This window comes from Anopheles funestus, chromosome 3RL (genome assembly GCF_943734845.2).
Source record: "Anopheles funestus chromosome 3RL, idAnoFuneDA-416_04, whole genome shotgun sequence".
NCBI classification, from domain to species: domain Eukaryota; kingdom Metazoa; phylum Arthropoda; class Insecta; order Diptera; family Culicidae; genus Anopheles; species Anopheles funestus.
This window is the reverse complement of record NC_064599.1, coordinates 71,371,995-71,392,057: the sequence shown is the minus strand read 5'-3', so window position 1 is coordinate 71,392,057 and position 20,063 is coordinate 71,371,995. Positions and strand designations below refer to the sequence as shown.

The window sequence follows — 20,063 nt, the reverse complement described above, 5'->3', positions numbered from 1 at the left end:
GCTAGTTTTCCATTCCAGGGAAATAATTTTGACAAAAATATTACAAATTTGAATACACAACATGTTTTTTAAATTGCAAATCATCATTTTTACAGCATTTTTTGAAAAAATAATGCAATAATATAACCAGCGTTGGCATATCTCTTCGATAGCCACCTGGAAATGCTTCAGCACCGATTGTCAACATAGCAGCTGTCAAAAAACGTTCCGACCGCGCCAAACATAACCAATCCAAACAGTACTTGCGTTTTGTCTCAATTTCTTGGTGATTTTTCTGTAAAACTACGCAACGAGCAGTAAAAACTTTTATCAACGCACCTCGGTGAGCAAATAGGCTCATTCACACGGTAGTGGAAATGGCTGACTTTCTTGAGTTTTCATCCATCAGTTCGGAAATTCGTGGCGCAATGGTAAGCTAGAAGTGCGGTCCCGGTTCTTCACCTCCGCCCGCACCATCTGTGTATGCAACAGTGTTTTATTAATTGCTGGTTTACTACACCTTTGCAGTGCCCGGGTAAGCTGAAAATGACCGACACAGCGATGGTATTCAAAAGTGACAAAACGGGCAAGGTGGAACAAATCAACTCGAACGACATCGAGCTGCTAAACTATCAGCGCTTTGTGGGGAGTTTTGGGCTGCGTGTGTTCCTGAAGAATGGTTCGCTGCATCGTTTCCTTGGCTTTACCGGTGAGGAGACAAAGATTGCTGAGTTTGTAAAGAAAAACTACAAGCTCGATATGCTGGAGAAGGAACTATCGATGCGGGGCTGGAACTGGGGCTCGGTACAGTTTAAGGGTGCGGTGCTGAGCTTCGATGTGGAGAATAAGACCAGCTTCGAGATACCGCTCAATCACGTATCGCAGTGCAACGTGGGCAAGAACGAGGTAACGGTCGAGTTTCACCGGAACGATGATGCGCCGGTCAGCTTGATGGAGATGCGATTCCACATTCCAACGTCCGAGTCAGCCGACATCGACCCGGTGGAAGCGTTCCAGGAAAACGTCATGAAGCAGGCATCCGTCATATCGGTGTCGGGCGATGCGATTGCGATCTTCCGCGAAATCCACTGTCTCACGCCACGCGGTCGCTACGACATCAAGGTGTTCCAGTCGTTCTTCCAGCTGCACGGTAAAACGTACGATTTTAAAATTCCCACCTCGTCCGTGCTGCGCCTGTTTCTGCTGCCCCACAAGGATAATCGGCAGATGTTTTTCGTCATTTCACTGGATCCACCGATCAAGCAGGGCCAGACACGGTACCATTTCCTGGTAACGCTTTTCCAAATGGACGAAGAAACCAACATCGAGCTACCGTTTACGGAGGAAGAGCTGAAGGAAAAGTACGAAGATAAGCTTACGAAGGAACTGTCCGGACCGGTGTACGAGGTGTTGGGCAAAATAATGAAGGTGATTATAAATCGTAAACTAACCGGGCCCGGCACGTTTATCGGCCATTCCGGAACGCCAGCTATTGGTTGTTCGTTTAAAGCGGCCGCAGGTTATCTGTATCCGCTCGAGCGTGGCTTTATATACGTCCACAAACCGCCCGTTCACATACGGTTCGAGGAGATTGCGACGGTAAACTTTGCCCGCAGCGGTGGATCGACCAGAAGCTTCGATTTTGAGATTGAACTGAAAACCGGCACGGTCCATACGTTCAGCAGCATCGAGAAGGAGGAGTACTCGAAGCTGTTCGATTTTATCGTATCGAAAAAGCTGAACGTGAAAAACACGGGTGGAAAGGCAAGCTACAAGGACGACTTTGCCGATTCGGATAATGAGAACGAACCGGACGCGTATCTGGCGCGCGTCAAGGCGGAAGCGAAGGAGCGCGACGAAGATGACGATGGAAGCGATTCGGAGGAATCGACCGATGAGGACTTTAACCCGAACCAGCAAGAATCGGACGTGGCGGAAGAGTTTGACAGCAACGTGGAATCATCGTCGGACGATTCCGATGAGGAGGACGGCAGCGGTGGGGACAGCGATGGCAGCGGATCGGATGGTGGGCGGGAGAAAAAGCGCGACAAAAAGAAGGAAAAGAAGGAAAAGGTGAAGGAAAAAACGCCCAAAAAGAAGGAAAGGAAGGAGAAGAAGGAAACGAACGCAAAGAAATCGAAAGCGAAAGATTCGGGCGCACCGAAACGGCCGGCCACCGCGTTTATGCTCTGGATGAATGCAACCCGTGACCAGATACGGAAAGACAATCCAGGCCTGTCGATGATCGATATCAGCCGGAAGGGTGGTGAGCTGTGGAAGGATCTGAAGGACAAGAAGGATTGGGAGGCAAAGGCAACGAAGGCGAAGGAAGATTACGCGGAAGCGATGGCCGCTTACAAGGCGTCGGGCGGCGGCGGCGATGCGGACGATGGTGAGAAGGGAGAAAAGAGAAAAAAGAAACCGTCCCCAAAGAAGTCGGACACATCGACGAAGGGCAGCGGATTCAAGAGCAAAGAGTTCATCGAAGGGGATGATTCGTCCAGTGAGGATGATTCGAAAAAGGACACCAAGAAGGCTAAAACGCCAGAATCGACCGACAAGAAGAAGGTAAGTGAAGCGGAAATGGCAAGATGATTTTTACTACTAAACAAATCTTTTTTTTAATATTTTTCATTTTAGAAATCGAACAAATCCGACTCCGAATCTGAAGGATCCGAATCGGAAGAAGAGGAAGATATGAGCGAAGGAAGTGATTAAAACCAGCATCTCAGTAAATGTTTCGTTTGTACTATTTTCCTTTCCTTATAAGGTTCATTCTTCGCTCATCTGTATGGTTCACCTCTCTACACGCGTTTGCTTTAGTTTATCGAAAGAATTGTAATGTTTATCTCTTGTTATAATTCCAATCAGAATTCCGAAGCTAGAAGCAAAGCTCAGTGCTTTAACCGATTAATTAGATTTACAAATAAACTTCATTTACGTAGTAATTAAACAGCTCATTCTATTTTGACTTGCTGCGAAGATTATATTTGAGAAATCGAAATTCTATTTTATGTTAAAATGTTAAATGAAGCTTATGTATTATTATGTTACAAATTGCATCTGTTTTCAAATTGCAAATTAAAGGCAGCAAATATGTACATTTTCCTAATGCAACGCATGCAACGTTGGTTAAATGCGTAACGGTTACTTTCTCTGGCGTCATTGCATGCGCTGCTGCATAACCAACACATACGCGCTACGGGGTCCCTTTGGAACAGTAGGCAAAACCCATTTGCCGGATATAAGAGACCTTCTGTGATGTGTTCATGTTGCTAGCCCGTATACATAAGGTCCCCTAGAACATTTATGCTTCCCCTTTGGCCAGGCAGCAAACATGGTAAGCGTATAAGGTAAAAAGTATGCACAGAAAGATGAAAAAAAAGGAACACACTGTAACAGCCGGCTTTGGTTTCCTGCGTACCCTTGGGTTTGCCTCTTCGCCGATACGTTCACAGAGGGTACGAACCCAAAGCGACTCTTCCAAAAAGGATATGCGTTAGTTCAGTGGTACAGGATTTCTAAGCGGTGAATTTGGACTGGGAAGCGAATGAGAAGCTATATGGGAAAAAAGAATTGCAACAAACAACCGCCAAAGGGACGGTTTGGTATATGGCCTTATAGGGTGATTTTCATATCGACCGATCTTGAGAACAGATTTTGTGCCGCGTCGCTTTAGAATAGAGCGTTACGTTTACGTTACAATTTAAAAATTTATTTGTTTTTTCAAACAAAACTATACGAATTGTAAGATATAGTAGGTTATAATTGGCTTTTTATGCTATTTTTTGTTGCAATGTTTCGTTATGGGTTTTCGACGGCAACAAACAAAACGCTAGAGAAGCATTTTGGCGCCAAAAAGCGTACCGATAGAATCGCTCAATATCAAAAGCAAACGAATGCATATGGCATTGGAGACTAAATTTGTTAATAAAATGCTTTCATATCCCGCGTGTAAATTTATGAGGGATAAGAAAAAAATTAGGTCTTTTTGTTTTACTTAAAAATAAAATTTATAAACTTCCTGTATGAAGTTGTAGCGTTTTTTTCTCTCTAATCTGATTCATGTAAACAGCTACATACGTATGCTTTAATGTTTAAAATAATACCCATGCCGTTTGCTGTGAGAATTGTGGTGCATCATCCTACGGAACCAACGCGATATTTTTTGCCCAGAAGCGACATCACGCCGCCCCAAAAGACACTCCATACAATAAAAACGTAAACAAACCCTGTTCCGGAGCGCCGCGTTACCATTTGCTCAGACTTGTTGATGTTGGCATGTGGGCGCATTACTTCGACAAGCTAATTTTACAGTCCTTTTTATCAAAACTTTATGCCGCTATGTTACTTTTCAGTTATAAATATCTATTTCTGTGGGGGGAAAAACATCTTTTAGCATAATTTCATTCTTGTACCACGCGTAACAAAGCTTTGCAGAACGTTTTTGTTTCGAAAAATGCATAATTTTCAGGTTCAGATAGTTTAAAAATGATTTGCAAGACTTTTTTCTATTTGGTTGGTACAATTTTTCGCCGGGCCCTTAACTGCATTCCGGTTGCATATATGCCTACCCAGAAAGAAGCATATTCTATACCAGCGTAAATAACAATAACGCCGGCTTGCGGCTTGCTGGTACGTTTGAAAAAGTGACGTTTGGCTTTCATTTATCCCGCACACACGCACACACTTACCGTAGTAAGCCCGCACCGCGGTGCGCCTGTGTGCGTGCAATCGTCGTTTGCTGTTCGGTGTGTTCGCAGCGCAGACAAAGCTTTCCCTTTTTGATTCTTCGTAGAGCTCTAGCACCGTTCACAGTTCGTACGGTCCCGAAGTAAGTGTTCTGCCCTGTGTCTCTCTGTGTGTCCATAGGAAAAAAGTGGTCATAAATTAGTGCATTTTGTGCGGCCAATTTCTCCAGGATCTTACTCCGGTAAGTCGAATATCCCCTTCTACGACTTATGGTGACAATATTCAAAGAGTATTTTTCGCGTTGACCGCAAAAATCGGTGACGGTTTAGGGGGAAAAAATCGCCAATTTCCGAACCGCTTCGCTGGCGTGGGTTCGCTCAGCAAATCCACTATGGCGACATATTGGAATTGTATGGTGGCTGGTGACGGTGGCACCCGAAACGATGAGCGATTGTGGTCGATTTACGTACCGCTTGGCATGGTGGCGTATGAAATCGTTTGGTAAAAGTATTTTTCCACCCGTTGCGATACGTTTCGGTGGCGTGCGTGCGATTTGGCTGAACAGAAAAAATCACCAAACGCCAAAATGGCTGAGACGAGCGACCTATGGCTTCGACGGTGTTGGGTGCATTAAATATGGGTGGGATTTTGAAAAATAAATTTCCACTACGGAACGCACCGGAGGGGCGAACTTTGTTCCATAATCGTCCTACTTTGGTGTGGCCGATCGATTGGCATCGGTACCCCGTGGGGTACGGTGGAAAATTCACGAAAATGGCTCGTTTCGCGCCAAAATATTTTTCCCATATATTGGCTTCAACCGTAGGACAAATGCTCTACGTTCGTCCATCTTTCTATGGGCCCCAGAGCAAGTCGGGTTTTTCATTGAACGTACCGGGCACTCACCGTCGATACGATAAGAGGCGCTGCACTGGTGCTGCTGGGACATAGAGGAACTCAGCTTCAACCACCAACAAACACACACACCTTTGGTGGAAGCCAATGTTGAAGAGCAGCATATCGAGAGTCGGTCGGGCTGTGTATGAACCGTCGCCAAGCGTTGGTACCTTTTTTGAATTTCGTCTCGGAAATCGGTTATCAATGGCGGCGTGCTTTGCGGTGTTGTGTTGAATTTTTCCATCCACACACCGAAGCCCCGGGGAGTTATGTTTTTGGGGAATTATTATCAGTTGAATAATGATTTTAAATATTTCTTTTCCATCTATAAGGCTGCTGCGATTGGAAGAACAATCGATTACACAGCAAATGAGAAGGATTTGATGGAATTGTGGAAATATGTTTTCCGCATTGTGAGAAGAAGCACATTTTTTAACTGATTTTTATGCTCAATAATCAATCAAAGTAGGCGTGGGTATCTCTGATAAAGTAGGTTTCAGCAGTACAATAACTAAAATCATACCGGGAATAAATCCCGAACCGAGCCATTTCCAGTTAGTTTTGCGTTTTCGATCGAAAAAAGTTTGCTTGCAAGCGCGGCCCCGTACATAACGACAAATTCCTGTCTGTTATTTTTCCCGCTCTTTAATGGTGCCGTTTGCTAGTACCGTGCCGAGTGCGTGCGCTTGTGTGCGTGTGTGTGGTTCCCTTTTAGCTGGGCCAGCAGAAGACACTCTCATTTGTCGATGGATCGCAAGTCAAAATGGCTACTGACGCCACGATACGAGCGAGACACAGGCCAACATAACCGCACCGCTTAGCAGATTGAAGGGAACCTCTTGTGAGCAGCGGTTGCTAATGCGAGCGCGTGTGTGTGTGTGAGTGTTCAACACACGTTAACGGCCTTCTGTTAACGCGCAGTACCAAGGGAAGCTTATGTGTGTGCGTTCGCTTTTTTTTCTATACCCTGAGAAGGGCACTCATCATCGTGTGAGTGGTTCGGTTGTACCGAGGCCTGTGGCGTTGTTGGACCGCGTTCGAAGAAGTCAGTTGCTGTTAGGAACGTAGTACGAATTGGTTGTGTTTGCTCGTCAGTGACTTCTTGTGACTATCCGGTTTTTAAAGTGTGGAAAAAGTAAGTGCTGCCACTTTATTAAGTAATAGTACGGTGCTATTAATCACCAATATTCCGTAAATACTCTGGAATAAGATGTTGAAATTTGAACAGTGCCAATCAACGACCGGCATCTTGTGCGTGTGTGCGTGCGTTTGCTATGGAAGAACAGATTTTAAGAGTGTGTGCGCGCGCGCGCGTCTGTGTGTGTGTGTATGGGGCAACGGTTTCTGGGATGTGAGCAAATATGTATGACGCGCACGCACGCTCATGTGGTTGTTGGCTTGATTTTGAGTGGCTTTTTTTTAATATGGCCGTGGAGGAATGCTTCTCGTTTCGAGGCTGGTTTGCAGGAAACTTTTGCTAAAGTTTGAACAAACAGCAAAGAACAAGAAACGGGCTATTACGAGCCACACACAGCTTAAGCAATCATCATTCTTCTTCTCGAAAAGTGTGACGCGTTGCCTGGGAAGGATGGCTTGGGTTTGCCTAAAATAGCGCGTGTGTTCGGAATGAGCGTCATCGCGGCGAATTTTTTGAAGAAAGCATAGTTTTAACGTTCAAAATGAGGCAATTAATTTACCGATTATTGTATTTTCCCTGCTGGTAAAATGGTAATAGCTAATAAGGCAACATTATTATCAGTAATATTACATAAAAAAGTGTCTCCGGAAGTCGTGTTTGTTTCTTCTACTTTGCAAACATGGGTCGCGCCAGTTGAATTTTTGTAACGGTCCGAATCAGGCCAAGAAAAAGTAACGCGGTGTGTGAGACCTGTGGCGTTGGAAAATAGTCTTTCTCCCAATACAAGTGCGTTCGCGCCTTAATCTGCCCGTGAGGCCACGCCGTGGTGTGTTGCAAGCGCGCGCGACCCGCGTTCCTAGGGGGGGTTCATACGAGTGTGTTCGCATTGACAGGAATACGAGGTAACGCTACAGTGTGTAACGCACGTTATTAGCGTTATATTTCCGTTGACACTGGCAAATGGTTTTGCAATTAAAAAATGGTTTTGGTTGAATTTTTTTCAAAACTCGCTCGATAGAAACAATTAACTACAATCTGTGCGTAATACTCCATCATTCATTCTCTCAGTGTTGGTGAAAGATTCTCGTTCAAATGAGGCATATGAAAAGCAAATAAAGCAAAGGAAGCCTGCGTGAAGATGATGCGGATGATGTAAATAGCAGCTCTCATTTGCGTCCTCCATTTTGTGTGTGGCACATGAAAACGGATACTCGGGCGTTTGTAAAACAAGCGCTTCTTTTCTGGTTGCTGCAAACAACTTCTCACAATGGGCGTCAAAGAACCTGAAAAATGTCGGCTGTGAAGAAAATTTATTAAAAACATGATAGTTTATTTAACTATTCATGTGCACAATATGTAAAAAATAATAATTTTTCCTAAGAGCAAACAATCAAACGGTCGTTTTCGTAACACTCTTAGCGTGGGTATCATGCTTGAGATAAAAAAAGCGCGCGCATTTTTCCGAAGCGTTACAATTTCATGCGGAGGAAAAATAGTCTATTGAAAGAGCGTTTCTCTACGGGATGAGATTTTAAATTGCACGGTACAGTTTTAACCTTCAAAGAGGCTATTTGACCCAAATTGACAGCTTATTGCTGAATTCTCGAAATCAATTTAGTTTAGGAAAAATAACCATGTAATACAAAATTTACTTTACAAAGATGATATTATTAATTATAAGAAAATATTTAACACTGTTCTTTTTAAACGTATGCTCCATTTTCGTATTCAAATCGAAAGGCAAATAGTTTTCGTTGCTTCTTGTCATTTCTTGCGAAACCGCACGTTTTTCTTTTCTGTAACGGAAACCAAAGCAGGCGATGGCGCTCGCAACATACTACAAGAGCTGACGAGACGAACACACGCCAACAGTCACTCGCAACGGATTCTTCTCTTCCGTCGTTTTCGTCATTCTCCAATTTCATCAGATTTCATAAGTATGTTTTCTCAGTTGCCGCACACACACACAGAGTTCGAACTATCATTCGAAGTTCCGTCGCGTAGCTCTTATTCAAGGCAAATTTGTGAGTTCTGTTCCCGTAGAAGACGAAGCGAGCTAATACCACGTTTCTCTACCTTCCATAAGGGACGGGTGAGAAGAAGGGGGGTTTGTCGTCGCACAAGGGCAGCTGCGTGTGCGCGTCGCATCATCTTTTTGTTCGAACGTGTGGTGCGTCCCATTCTGCGTGGCGAGAGTCGACCATAACTCGGAACATATAACGGGGAACGATTGTACGGAGAGAGAGAACGCGCGCTTGAGTGTACGCATAAGCCTTCATATTTATCAAGCCCACCACCAGAGGAGGGAGCATAACATCGAAACGTCGACGAGTAATCCGTCGAGGTAACACATCGATAGGTGTGTAGATCAGGGCCAATAGCCAGAGAGAGAGAGAGAGATCAAATGATCCGTGAGGAACAGTTCTGAAGAGGGTGAGATTGTGTTCCTTTTTTTTGTCCTATGCTGGTTGGTGGATCTTTCTACGGTTTGCATGTTGTACACGTTATGGTTATTGGTTTCCCCCGAGGTGGCCGAGAAGAGGCCAAAGGAAGCGACCACCAGGACAAGAGGACACACATCACCAAGAAATGCCATCAACGTCATCATTTTATACTATTTTCTTCTTCCGACACTCACTCTTTACTATGGTAGAGAGTTTTGTTGTCGAGAGCATTACATACCATGCCTTTGAACATGGAATGGAAAATCGAATTCAGATTTTGTCGTTAGCGCGTGCTGCTGCTGTTTGCCAACCGCCTGAGATACAGGATGAAGAGTTGGGTAGGGACTTTTAAACGGGGCACTCAAAACGTAGCCAAAGAACGTCAAGTGTTCCTTTTCCGGTCACAACTCTTGCCCTGGTTGGGAGAGAAGCTAATGCGCAAAGGTGCTACTATGTTGCCTTGTTTGTTTCGCTAATAAACGAACGAGAGAGGGAGAGAGTGAGCAAAAAGGGGGGAGGTGTTCAGGAAAGGTGAAACAAAAACGGAAAAATTCAAATTCTTTCGAACCCATTACGGAATCCATTTTGTGTTTTGCAATAGGTTTCATCATGATTATATTTGTGTGTATCTTCTGTATCTTCTTTTAATATTAATGAGTTTATCTTTTCTCTGATTAAATTTGCAGAACATTTTAATTGTTTGTGACATTTAAACATACTGACATCGAATAACAATCGCATCCATCATGGCTGAGAAACCAAAGCGTCCTCTATCGGCTTATATGCTGTGGCTGAACTCGGCCCGCGAACAGATCAAAAAGGAAAACCCTGGCATTAAAGTGACAGAAATCGCCAAGAAGGGCGGAGAGCTGTGGCGTGGAATGAAGGACAAGAGCGTAAGTAGATTGGAAACTATTTCATCACTGCCTAGATCCGTATAGGGAGTCTTTATTTGATCAATTTATAGCGAGAAGGAGAGAAATGGCGTCAGCTATCTTTAGTTTTTATTTGTTTGTTAATTAAATCGGTTGCTAACATTCACGTTTTTCCTGTCCTAATTAAAAATCCTTTCCACAGGAATGGGAGTACAAGGCAGCCAAGATGAAGGATGAGTACAACAAACAGATGCAAGATTTCGAGCGAAACGGTGGCAGCAAGGACGCCGGAACCAAGAAAAAGAAAGGTGCAAAGAAAGTTGCCAAAAAGAGCAAAAAGAAGGATTCGGAGGATGAAGATGACGAGTCTGGAGATGAGAGCGACTGAACTAATCACTAACCTTAAAATAATTATTTTTAATTTATTGTGTAAATGTTCGGGGCCTTACTTCAACTACAAATCACAGCATCTCTCTCTGTCTTTTACACACGAAACAAAAACCAACAACACTCCTGGACATCGCTCTATAGCCACTCCGCCCCTCCAATCCCCCCCACACCCTTGTGTCCGACCTGTTTTATTCCTACCCACCCAGGATGTGTGTTCCGGGAATCGGGGTAATGTAACGCCACATCCCTCACACAGCCTACCATCACCAAAATCCGGCACCAACCCCATCCTTCCCAAACTCTACGTAAAGAAAGGCTTTCCGACCGTTGATTAACCTTCAGATTCCTTCTCCAACTACTACTACTACTACCACCACAACTACTACTATTATTACTGCTAACGAAAATCTATCAACTTGCCAACGCGTCACACACAACTTTACACAAAATTGAAATGAAAAGATAAAAAAACAACTAAAAAACCGTAAAATGACAAGTGGAAAATAGAGTTTTACCTATTGTACAACCAACAAAAAACCAGGTCAAACGCATATTTTTATGGGAAATCTTCGACCCCGCGCGGCCCAAATTATTCCCCTCCACCCCGGATGTATTCCAAAAAAAGCGAATCGATTGTTCGTACTGTGTTGTTCTCTCTCGCCCCCCTCCCTGTCTGTTTGGAAGCGATTTTGCTTTCGGGTTTACTAAAAATTGCTCTGTAAAGATGACCAAGAAGAGAAAAGAAGAAGCCCCACCCTCACACACCTCCAGCGTGTTCTCTGAGGAGAGGAAAATCAGGAGGTATATTTGGATTAATTTTCCATTTCTGGAGTGTGAACGTCCGGTGCGCCGCGTCCCCCTCTTTTGGAAATAATAGAACCGTTGCCAGATGCATAGAATGTAGAGTTTTGCGCTTTGAGCTTAATCTCGCTGTCAAAAACAAGGCCCCAGCTCTGCTACATATCCTGATGCGAGTGTGTGCGCAAGCGCGCATATATAATCGCGCAAGAATGCGTGTCCTGGCGCGCAAGTGTGTGACAGGAGCGTTATTTGTTGTTCCGCCTTAGCTGTTCTATGTGTGCGCGCATGCGCACATTCTAAAGGGGGAGATCGATCGTGAGCTTAAGTAATTTCGCGGTTTTAATTGTAACTGTTTTATGTTCTCTTCTGTGTCCTCTCCAATCATTATGCATCTTTTCCCCCCTCATCATGTATCGTGCCTACATCATGTTGAAACAATCCGCAGGGTAATGTGGTTTGGCGCATTCTCCGTCCTCTCCTGCTGATTATTTCACCCTTGATCGCTTCTCGATCTATCATATTTGTCATCCTCATACTGCTTGTGTTTTTTTCCAGGCACCTTTTTAAGTAATGAAACATTCCAAACTTTTCCCACCAAATTAGCGATGAGAGAGAGAGAGAAAGAGCGCGAGCACATTGATTGTAGCGTACAATCAGCATTTGAACTAGAGTGACAGATCCTTAAACGCACGCATCACCTCCAACACAGCACAAGAGTACTCTTGTTGTCATATGCGTGTGTGTGTGTCGTGTGCCGCCGCGTGCCAAGTTGTCATTTCCGCTTGCTTTCCTTTTGTTTGTGGGGTCGTCCTATTCCCAGGGACAGTACATAATACCCCCGTGCGCGTTTCTAGTTTTGTTTTGGAAATTGTGAAACAATCCAGAAAAACAGGTGTGTTAGATTTTTCGCAGAAAACAGGAGTAGAGAAAATGCAACCGAACTAAATCTTTTTTTTGCATACAACAGTAGATAAAGCCAGCACTAACCGACAAGTAATTTGCCTCACTTTTTTTTGTTGTTTTATGAGCCTCTAGAACTTCCTAGCAAACTATTGTTTGGAAAATGAAAAACATATACAAAAACAGCAACAATTGCAAAAAAAAACCGCCTCTCACCTACCAGTCCCAGGCATCTCTCCTAACGTTTTCCTCCTTTTGTTTTTTTTTCTTCACTTAGTCTCATTTGATAATGGCAACAGTGTTCACACGCTGTTGTTTCTATTTGTATTACTAAAAAAAATACCATTTTGCCAACTGATCCTCCTTAATTTACGTGTTTTTTTGTTTCTTTTTCAAGGAAGGCCGTGATTAATTAATGACAATTGATTGAAAGAGAAAAAAAGAGAGGAGATGATAAAAATGGAATCATGAGGAAAGGCAAGAAAATAAGGAGTGAAGGGGGAAGAGGAAGGAGAAAGCGGAAGGAGAGAAAAGGAAGCTGAGTAGAGGGGAGAGAGAGAGACAGAGAAGGCAAAAGAAGCGATGGCGCGATGATGGATATGGTTCAGCAAAAAAAAAAAAAGTACATTTCTCCTCCCTGTTTTTTCTCGATCGCGGACAAAAGCGACACCCGCGCCCAACAAAGGTCGCAAAACCTTTCTACTTTGTTTTTCAATCATTTATAAGTGAGTGACACACAAATAATACAAAATACAAAAAAAAAACAGACAAACTTTTACAAATGAGGATAAAATTATTCTTAGCAAGGTAGGGAAGCCAGGGAACAGTTTAGGGAAAAAAGGGGGTAACTAATATGTAATTATATAGATCAGTGAAGGGAAGTGTACCAAGAGAGGAAGGATACACTGCTTTTTTTTATAAACCCAAAACGACACACCACATTTACACACATACACAAGCACACATGCACATTTAAACACATACACAAACATTCATTACACATCGACACGTTCTCTGTGTGTGCGTGTGTCTCATCTCAAAATCACCACCTTAATGTTATCTCAAAGCTATCAGAGACACGACGGCGACGGTCCCCTGTAACTCAAGAAAGGGATATTAAATTCAAGGAAGGAGTTACAGCTGCTACTAGAACACGTTGTTTGCCGGCCTCTCTCTCCTGGCGTGTTGCGTTTTGTGTGTTGTTCTGGAAGTGAAATTATGGTTGCGCGACGCTTACGATAAACGACTTCTGCAGAGTTCATCTTCATCCCAGAGCGCAGGCAGAGACAACGACGAAGCGTGCGAGAATTGGTCACATTTTTGTTGGCTAACCAAAAGGATTCAAGGCCCTACACACGCACACACACACATACGCGCACGCCATTGTAAAAAGGAGAGTGATAAAGCCCAATCTGAACCTGTTGGAGATATGACAAAGATCGTCGATCATCGGCAGCAGCGCGCAAATAAAACGAGGCATCAAAGGAGGAAAGGTGGTGACAGCAGGCCGAATTTATAGTAGTGTTAGCGCAAGCGCAATCAGTTTCATTAGTAGTCATGTTTTGATTCAGTTCATTTGCGAACGTTATCAATTATATAATTCCCCCCTTAGTATGCCATTATAGATAGTGCACGCGTCGTCGCACGCGTGCAAGTGAGCTATCGGTTTAGTTTTTTTTTTGATAAATCAGTGAAAAAGGAAGGAGCCCGAGAAGTAATAAACAATAAATTCTTTACTAGTAAGGAAATGTAAACAGAAACATGAAGCGCATTCTGCTGAGCGAGTTTTAATTTTCTTCGGAGGTTTATCATCATCCATTGGTCTGTTAATTATTACATTCTTGATGGGTTGTTGGTGGTGTGAGGCTTGTCTTGGAATGCGTCGAATCTCTCGTCGAAGATGGTTAACTACAAAAAACGGGGGGAACGGCAAGAGCGGGTTGTAGAGTTTTACAAAGTTAGGTTAACTTACAAACACCTTTAGTTCAAGTGCGATTGAGGATGGGAAAATCATGGGTCACGGGAATTGTGAGCCAATGTTGGGGGAGGGGACCTCGGTTAGTGGTAGGAACATTTAGGAAGGGAAAACCCAGTGTCCATATGTACATAATATATAGACCACTGAGCGTATCGTTTTCGTAATCAAGCTACGGTAGTGCGAGGAACACATGTAGCGTTCAAGGATCAACCGGAAGACATCTGTAGAACAAAACTGGCACCATTCTCCGTCGGTCGGCGGCGACACAAGGATACGCGCATATCCGGAAATCCGGAACACAGGAAGAACCCTTTTTTCCTAATAACAGTTTGATTTCCTAACGTGCGTACGCCCACAGAAAAGCAACAAAATCATCTAGAGTTCGGTTTGAATAAAAAAAAGGATTCGTGGATCATAATCATCGCCTCTTCGCCTTCATAAGGATAGCGCTTTGGATGGATTTCTCCTCTGTAGGTTTCGGTAGAATTGAAAGGGATCGTTCGTCTGTTAGCAAATTGGTCTCTCTCTCTCTTTCTCTCTCTTGGCTCTTGGTTTTGCTGGTGGTCTGTTGATCTTGATCTTGTTGGAAGGGTAGTAAAAGCACGTGGCACAACAGACAGGTGGTTGGCGGGAAATGTCTGACGCATTATGGACAGGACCGTACACGTGTTTGTACATTGGTCCAATCAACGAAAGAAATCATCTCCATTTCAGTTCAATCTCTTTACGTGAAACATCTTCATAATTATTGCATTTAGTATCAGTTGCCACACATTACATTCTATCTGTACTTTTGTTTAATGTTTGTGTTTGTTCTTGGGCATCGTGTGAAGTGTTTCCCTCGTTTTTCGTAGGTTGAATTTTCAATAGGTAAAAGAACAATTGTATGATAAATATTAAAACCATTCTTGGCAACTCGGTGGATGGTCTATTTTCGGAATTAGTTGGATCAAAACGTTTTGAACAACGAATCAGTTTGTGGATGGATGGCGTTGTGTTGCAATCATAACTCATGTATCCCAATCCTAGAAATGTTTCAGCTATGTTGAAGTAAGGGTTCGGTAGATGTGAAACAAAGTTAAAAGATAAACAAATAAAAAACAACGGAAATTTAACAAGAAAATCGTCCCTCAAAATAACCCGCCTTTGGTGGGAGCGCTCCATTCCAGTCGGTACTGTGTACCATTATGAAATGGAGCAGCAGGTTGAATGAGAATGGTTTGAATGGTTTCGCTGTTTCGTTTGGCACCGATTTAGATATTACATGGATGTACAAATGGATGGAAATTGAAAACAAATAAAGAAAAACAAACGCGTAACATTTGTGAAATGTATTTACGGATTGTGCAAGTAAAGAAAGGTCAGCTACTGGGTAGATAAATACAAATTGAACGCATAAATTTAATAACCGACGCAACAGCTGATCCGAAATTCAAATTCCTTTCCGCGCGCCAGTGACGCGAACGTCAAACCAGCGCGTTTGCTTACATCTGTCAAAATCGCTGTCAAAAGGGATGCATTTGTGTAGCCTGCGCTTTTAGGGCATGCTAGACGGGCACACGCAAGGCTGGACTGAATATTTTCAACACCCGTGCGCTGTATTTATCTGTAGAAAAGTGTGTTTATTTCGTGCCAGTGTTGTGAAAAGTGAATCCCGTTCTTTTAGTGTTGAAAATTTCTACCACAAGCTACGCTCTTGTGTATCTTTTCTAATTGTTGTGTGTCCGAATATTTGGCACCCTTTGATTTTTAAGGATGGACGCGTAAGTATCGATCGATGTGTGATATATTTTCGGGCTAGCCCAAAAGGCGAAGAAATAGTTTTCTTCGCCGGGTTCGATGTCCTTCTAGCCGATGGGCACAATATGATTTGGTATGATAAATCTTTTCCTTCCTTTTCTTCCACAGTCTGCTGGATGAAGTTGAATCGTTGGAAGCGATTCTGATGGAAGACGTTCACATCACGAAGAATGCAAGGTAAGATGCAACTGGGACTATTGATTTGCGTCCTTTACGGTGTGGTGAAGATTGGCCTGTGTGAGGGTGAATACAGTTATCAACATATTACACAATATGATTATTCTTATCGTTCTAATTGTTTTTGTTGCGTCTTCGTTTCTATTTTCGATTTCGTTTATGAAGCGGATTTCCGGAGATGATTGAAACGACCGTATTTCCAACGGTGGGCGAAGAGCTGGAATCACAGTACGTTTGTATCACGCTGCAGGTGTTACCGGCCGTCGGCTATCCGGATGTGCGTCCGAACGTGAAGTTACGAAATCCACGCGGTCTGGATGATAACATTATCGGGCAGATCGAGCGTGCCGTGCAGCAAAAGTTGACTGAATCGATCGGCCAACCGGTCGTGTTTGATCTCATAGACATAATACGGGAGCAGCTGACGGCAAGCAATCTACCGTCCGGCCAGTGCGTGATCTGTCTGTACGGGTTTCTCGAGGGCGATGAGTTTACCAAAACCGTGTGTTATCACTATCTGCACAGCCACTGTCTGGCGTGTCACATCAATGCTTCGAAGCGCAACTATGAGGAAGAGATCGAAAAGCTACCGATCTGGAAGCGCAAGGAAACGAAACCATTTCAGGCCCAGTGTCCGGTGTGCCGGGAATCGATAGACGGCGTAGAGGTGGAACCATTGATGCGCTGCCGGCCACCGGCGGAACGTGAGAATGCACCGAAATTTAAGGTGACCGACGAGCTGAAATCACTCCAGGCACAAATGAACCGGCTGTTTATGCATCAGAAACGGCGTGGTGGAATTATTGATTTGGAAGCCGAAGAGGGCAATGTGATTGCGATCGAAACGGAATCTCCAAATGGCGAGGTAAGCGAGGAAGAGACTCCAAAAAGGGTTTTTTGTTTTAATGTGATTTTTCTTTTAGATTTCTAAAGGCACAAATGATACTTCAAACGTTCCCAGCCCAATGCTGCCGGAGGTGAAAACGCCAGCAAACAAGAAGCATGGCACGAACGCACAACACGCCAAAGGATCTTCAAGCTCAAAAGGGGCGAGTAATAATAATGCCGGTCGGCAGCGTAATAATGCACAGGCCGCACTTGCGAACGGTGAAGCAAATGACGATCCGGATGCTTGTACTGAGCCGTGCTGTTCGGGACAGAATGATCATCATCGTAGTGGCGGTCGAAATAGGCGTCACAATAATCACCATCACAACCGGCACCAGCGTCATCATCACAATCACCATCATCATCACCATCAGCAGCAGGGCCGTGGTGGTGGTGGTGGTGGAGGTGCTGGCACTTCAACAGCGGCCGGTGGAGCGGCCAAAAATTTAGGTACTCCCTGCGCATCCGACGCCAGGTGACAATTGTTGCTAGAGGAAAGTGATCCCCACGCGATGCAGTGTCATTGGGTCGAGCGGGATGTGTTGGATCGGCTGTACAACGGGCCGGGCGAATCCTGCTGGCCGTGGGCTCATCATGCCCATCCTAATCTGTCGAAGAGCAAACAGCAGCAACGTGGACAGAATGATAGCCGCCGCACCATCAGACCGATGCTACTGATATAACATTTAATCCACTGGACACGTATGCAGATTCTCTTCAATCTCGTAAATACTCTTATTCGTACCAAAATAATCGACAGTATGCATATTCATAACAACGTCCGCATAGTTGCGGACAAGCGTAGAATTTTCGATCAATGTTGGCTGTCCGTAGGTAGGCCAATGATCCACCGTATGGAACGAAGGCATCCTCAATGTTACCGTCTGTTGTTGCACAGCGCTTGCCTGCAACGACTGAAACAAACCGACGCCGCGTTAGCCCGCAGCGTGCTTGAAAAGACTTTCGTTCGGATGTTGGATCCGATGCAAACATCCCTGGGCGGGTTGTTAGCTGTGTACGGCAAGGGAATATGTTGTGGTAAGGTCCGCTTTTACTACACAGTAGTTTGGATGTTTTTATTACGAATTTTTCTAGATGTGCTCGATTCTGCCCACCAGGGACAGTCGTACGTACGCTCGTTTGGCGTTCAATCCCGATGTTTAAGACTAATGCCCCTTTACTGCGAGCGTACGAAATGGTACGATCGAAGAAATGTTTATTTTGTCGTCGTGTTGTTAAGTTCGCTTGAGTTTAATAATAATATTTTCGCTTCAAATGTCGGCTGTTTTTGGCGACCAACTGGCGTCAATGTAGTAGATTTATCCGTAAAGTTTACCGTTCATCATTAACGATAAGTTTTTTTTTGTAAGAACGCATGGATGTGCGTAAGTGGACGGAATGTGTAACGTGATCTATAGTTTATTTATCATCCGTAAGAGCGCAAGAGAAGGACGGGTGATTTTTTTTACACACACACACACTAGATAAGAGATACGGTTAGTTTCGAACGTACAAATAGCCCGGGGAAATGGAGAAGATATATAGGGAGCGGTGCGTGTGCGTGACCACCTCTTACCCAATACCAAGGATCTCTCCCTACACTCGATAGCGTTTAAAATAATTTAAAGAAAAAGACACAAAACTTATTTAACACTTCCCGTTCCTCAAAACGTAAGGGCATGGTCCGTGTTTTGAGGCGTGCGAAGGACAACAGTGTAATGGATATTGTCTCTTTATTTTGTTTAACAATTACTAAAAAAAAGCTTATTATATTAACTTAAAGCGTTTTCCGTTTTCGAATGGTAAAGTTGGTTCCATTTCTTTTACCAGTTGCACTGGAATGTGTTCATGTAGATGTGAAATGCTTCCCGTTTTCTATATATTTACTTTAATTAGATTTTTGCATGTCGAAAAGTTTTCCACGTGTGTGAGTTGAAAAAAGTGTTGCAACAGAGTCGATTTCATCTTGCAAATGCTCGAGAAAGAAGATTCTACTTTTGCCCGTAAATGTATCAACTTAAGCTTAAAAAAATGGGTTCAACTTTATCACTTAAGTGGAGAATGAGTTCCTCTACGCATAGTTTTGTGCTGTTTATACTATTTATTGCTTTACGTTTGTGTGGGTATTGATAATTTCTTATGAAGAAACGAACGCGTATCATTGCGTGCCAAACCAGATAAAACAAACAATTACACTCGCGACAGAGCGAACGAGAGCGAAAGTGAACGAGTTTCGTTTTTGCTGTGGAAATGGAATGAAAAATAAAAAAAGATAAAAGTTCAGATAAAAGCGAAAATCAAATCGCATCACCACACCCCTTTAATAGCAAAGAAATAGGCTTAAATGAGTTGTAAAGGGGTTGAAAGCATAGCAAAAAAAGCACAATACAATATAAAAAAGAAGCTCATTTGGATATACATATGGAAGACACATTGTAAAACTACAAACAAAAACAACAGCACGATAGATACAATTCGATTGCAATAGGTTATCATTCAAAAAGACAGGAAAAAAACAATTCTCAACGCAAAACATAAAACTGAAGAAAAAAATCTCAAGTTAGTGAAACACATACTCTCTTATCGAAAATCAGGCAAAGAGAAGAATTTTTAGAAGCTGGCTTAAAGTCTTAATTTCTCATTGCGCCCGGTACGTGATGATGTAAACGTGAATTTAAACATAACTCAGTAATAATTAACTGTCAAAGCACATAGAACAACAACAGGGACACATAACGAAAAGCCCCCGGTGTTTGAAGTAAATCATCCCCTGAGACGAATAAAAAATTAAACGTGCACCCTTTTAAAATGATGTCTCTACCCCGCAAAAAGCAAATCGTCTCCCAATATCCGAGCTCCACGATCCACGATCGTCTGAAGTGTCGCCGGTGGGGGAAAAATCGTATTCTAAGTCATTTGTAATTCCTGCACGTGTGAGAGAAGGGTGGAACATCGGCAGGTGGGAAAGAATGTCTGTGTCTCTGCCCCCCTTTAATGGTCAATCCACAATATGATATGTATGTTATCTTAAATTACCACAAATCAGAAGGCAAAACCGTTTTGCCCAGACTAATGGAACAAGAAAACAAAATCGTTCGTTTGTG

General features: G+C 43.5%; 3 protein-coding genes across 4 annotated transcripts; all 3 read left to right on the top strand.

The window, feature by feature from the left end:
* The first annotated feature begins 180 nt into the window (after positions 1-180).
* On the top strand, positions 181-2,932 carry LOC125770613 (FACT complex subunit Ssrp1). Its single transcript, XM_049440427.1, has 3 exons — positions 181-410; positions 508-2,547; positions 2,620-2,932. The coding sequence occupies exons 1-3, from the start codon at positions 357-359 to the stop codon at positions 2,695-2,697; spliced, it is 2,172 nt and encodes a 723-aa protein (XP_049296384.1). The 5' UTR covers positions 181-356; the 3' UTR covers positions 2,698-2,932.
* Positions 2,933-4,753: 1,821 nt separating this feature from the next.
* Positions 4,754-10,905, top strand: LOC125770618 (mobility group protein 1A). Of its 2 annotated transcripts, none has more exons than XM_049440434.1 (3): positions 4,754-4,912; positions 9,837-10,046; positions 10,228-10,905. In XM_049440434.1, exons 2-3 carry the CDS (start codon positions 9,897-9,899, stop codon positions 10,411-10,413), a joined length of 336 nt encoding a protein of 111 aa, XP_049296391.1. In that variant the 5' UTR covers positions 4,754-4,912; positions 9,837-9,896; the 3' UTR covers positions 10,414-10,905. The 2 variants fall into 2 exon arrangements, with proteins under 2 accessions (XP_049296391.1, XP_049296392.1); XM_049440435.1 differs by lacking the exon at positions 4,754-4,912 and adding an exon at positions 6,574-6,703.
* A 1,618-nt stretch (positions 10,906-12,523) lies between these two features.
* LOC125770616 (E3 ubiquitin-protein ligase RNF25) lies at positions 12,524-20,050 on the top strand. The gene is made up of 4 exons (XM_049440432.1): positions 12,524-15,857; positions 16,003-16,071; positions 16,237-16,936; positions 16,995-20,050. The coding sequence occupies exons 1-4, from the start codon at positions 15,850-15,852 to the stop codon at positions 17,436-17,438; spliced, it is 1,221 nt and encodes a 406-aa protein (XP_049296389.1). The 5' UTR covers positions 12,524-15,849; the 3' UTR covers positions 17,439-20,050.
* The last annotated feature ends 13 nt before the right edge of the window (positions 20,051-20,063 follow it).

What these genes read in the sequence shown, in the direction of transcription:
- LOC125770613 (XM_049440427.1), top strand. Translation starts at nt 357, where the DNA reads ATGGCTGACTTTCTTGAGTTTTCATCCATCAGTTCGGAAATTCGTGGC. An exon ending in CGGAAATTCGTGGCGCAATG is followed by an intron (nt 411 to 507) that starts GTAAGCTAGAAG and finishes ACACCTTTGCAG; the next exon opens with TGCCCGGGTAAGCTGAAAAT. An exon ending in AATCGACCGACAAGAAGAAG is followed by an intron (nt 2,548 to 2,619) that starts GTAAGTGAAGCG and finishes TTTTCATTTTAG; the next exon opens with AAATCGAACAAATCCGACTC.
- LOC125770618 (XM_049440434.1), top strand. Translation starts at nt 9,897, where the DNA reads ATGGCTGAGAAACCAAAGCGTCCTCTATCGGCTTATATGCTGTGGCTG. An exon ending in GTGGAATGAAGGACAAGAGC is followed by an intron (nt 10,047 to 10,227) that starts GTAAGTAGATTG and finishes TCCTTTCCACAG; the next exon opens with GAATGGGAGTACAAGGCAGC.
- LOC125770616 (XM_049440432.1), top strand. An exon ending in CACATCACGAAGAATGCAAG is followed by an intron (nt 16,072 to 16,236) that starts GTAAGATGCAAC and finishes TCGTTTATGAAG; the next exon opens with CGGATTTCCGGAGATGATTG. An exon ending in CGGAATCTCCAAATGGCGAG is followed by an intron (nt 16,937 to 16,994) that starts GTAAGCGAGGAA and finishes TTTTTCTTTTAG; the next exon opens with ATTTCTAAAGGCACAAATGA.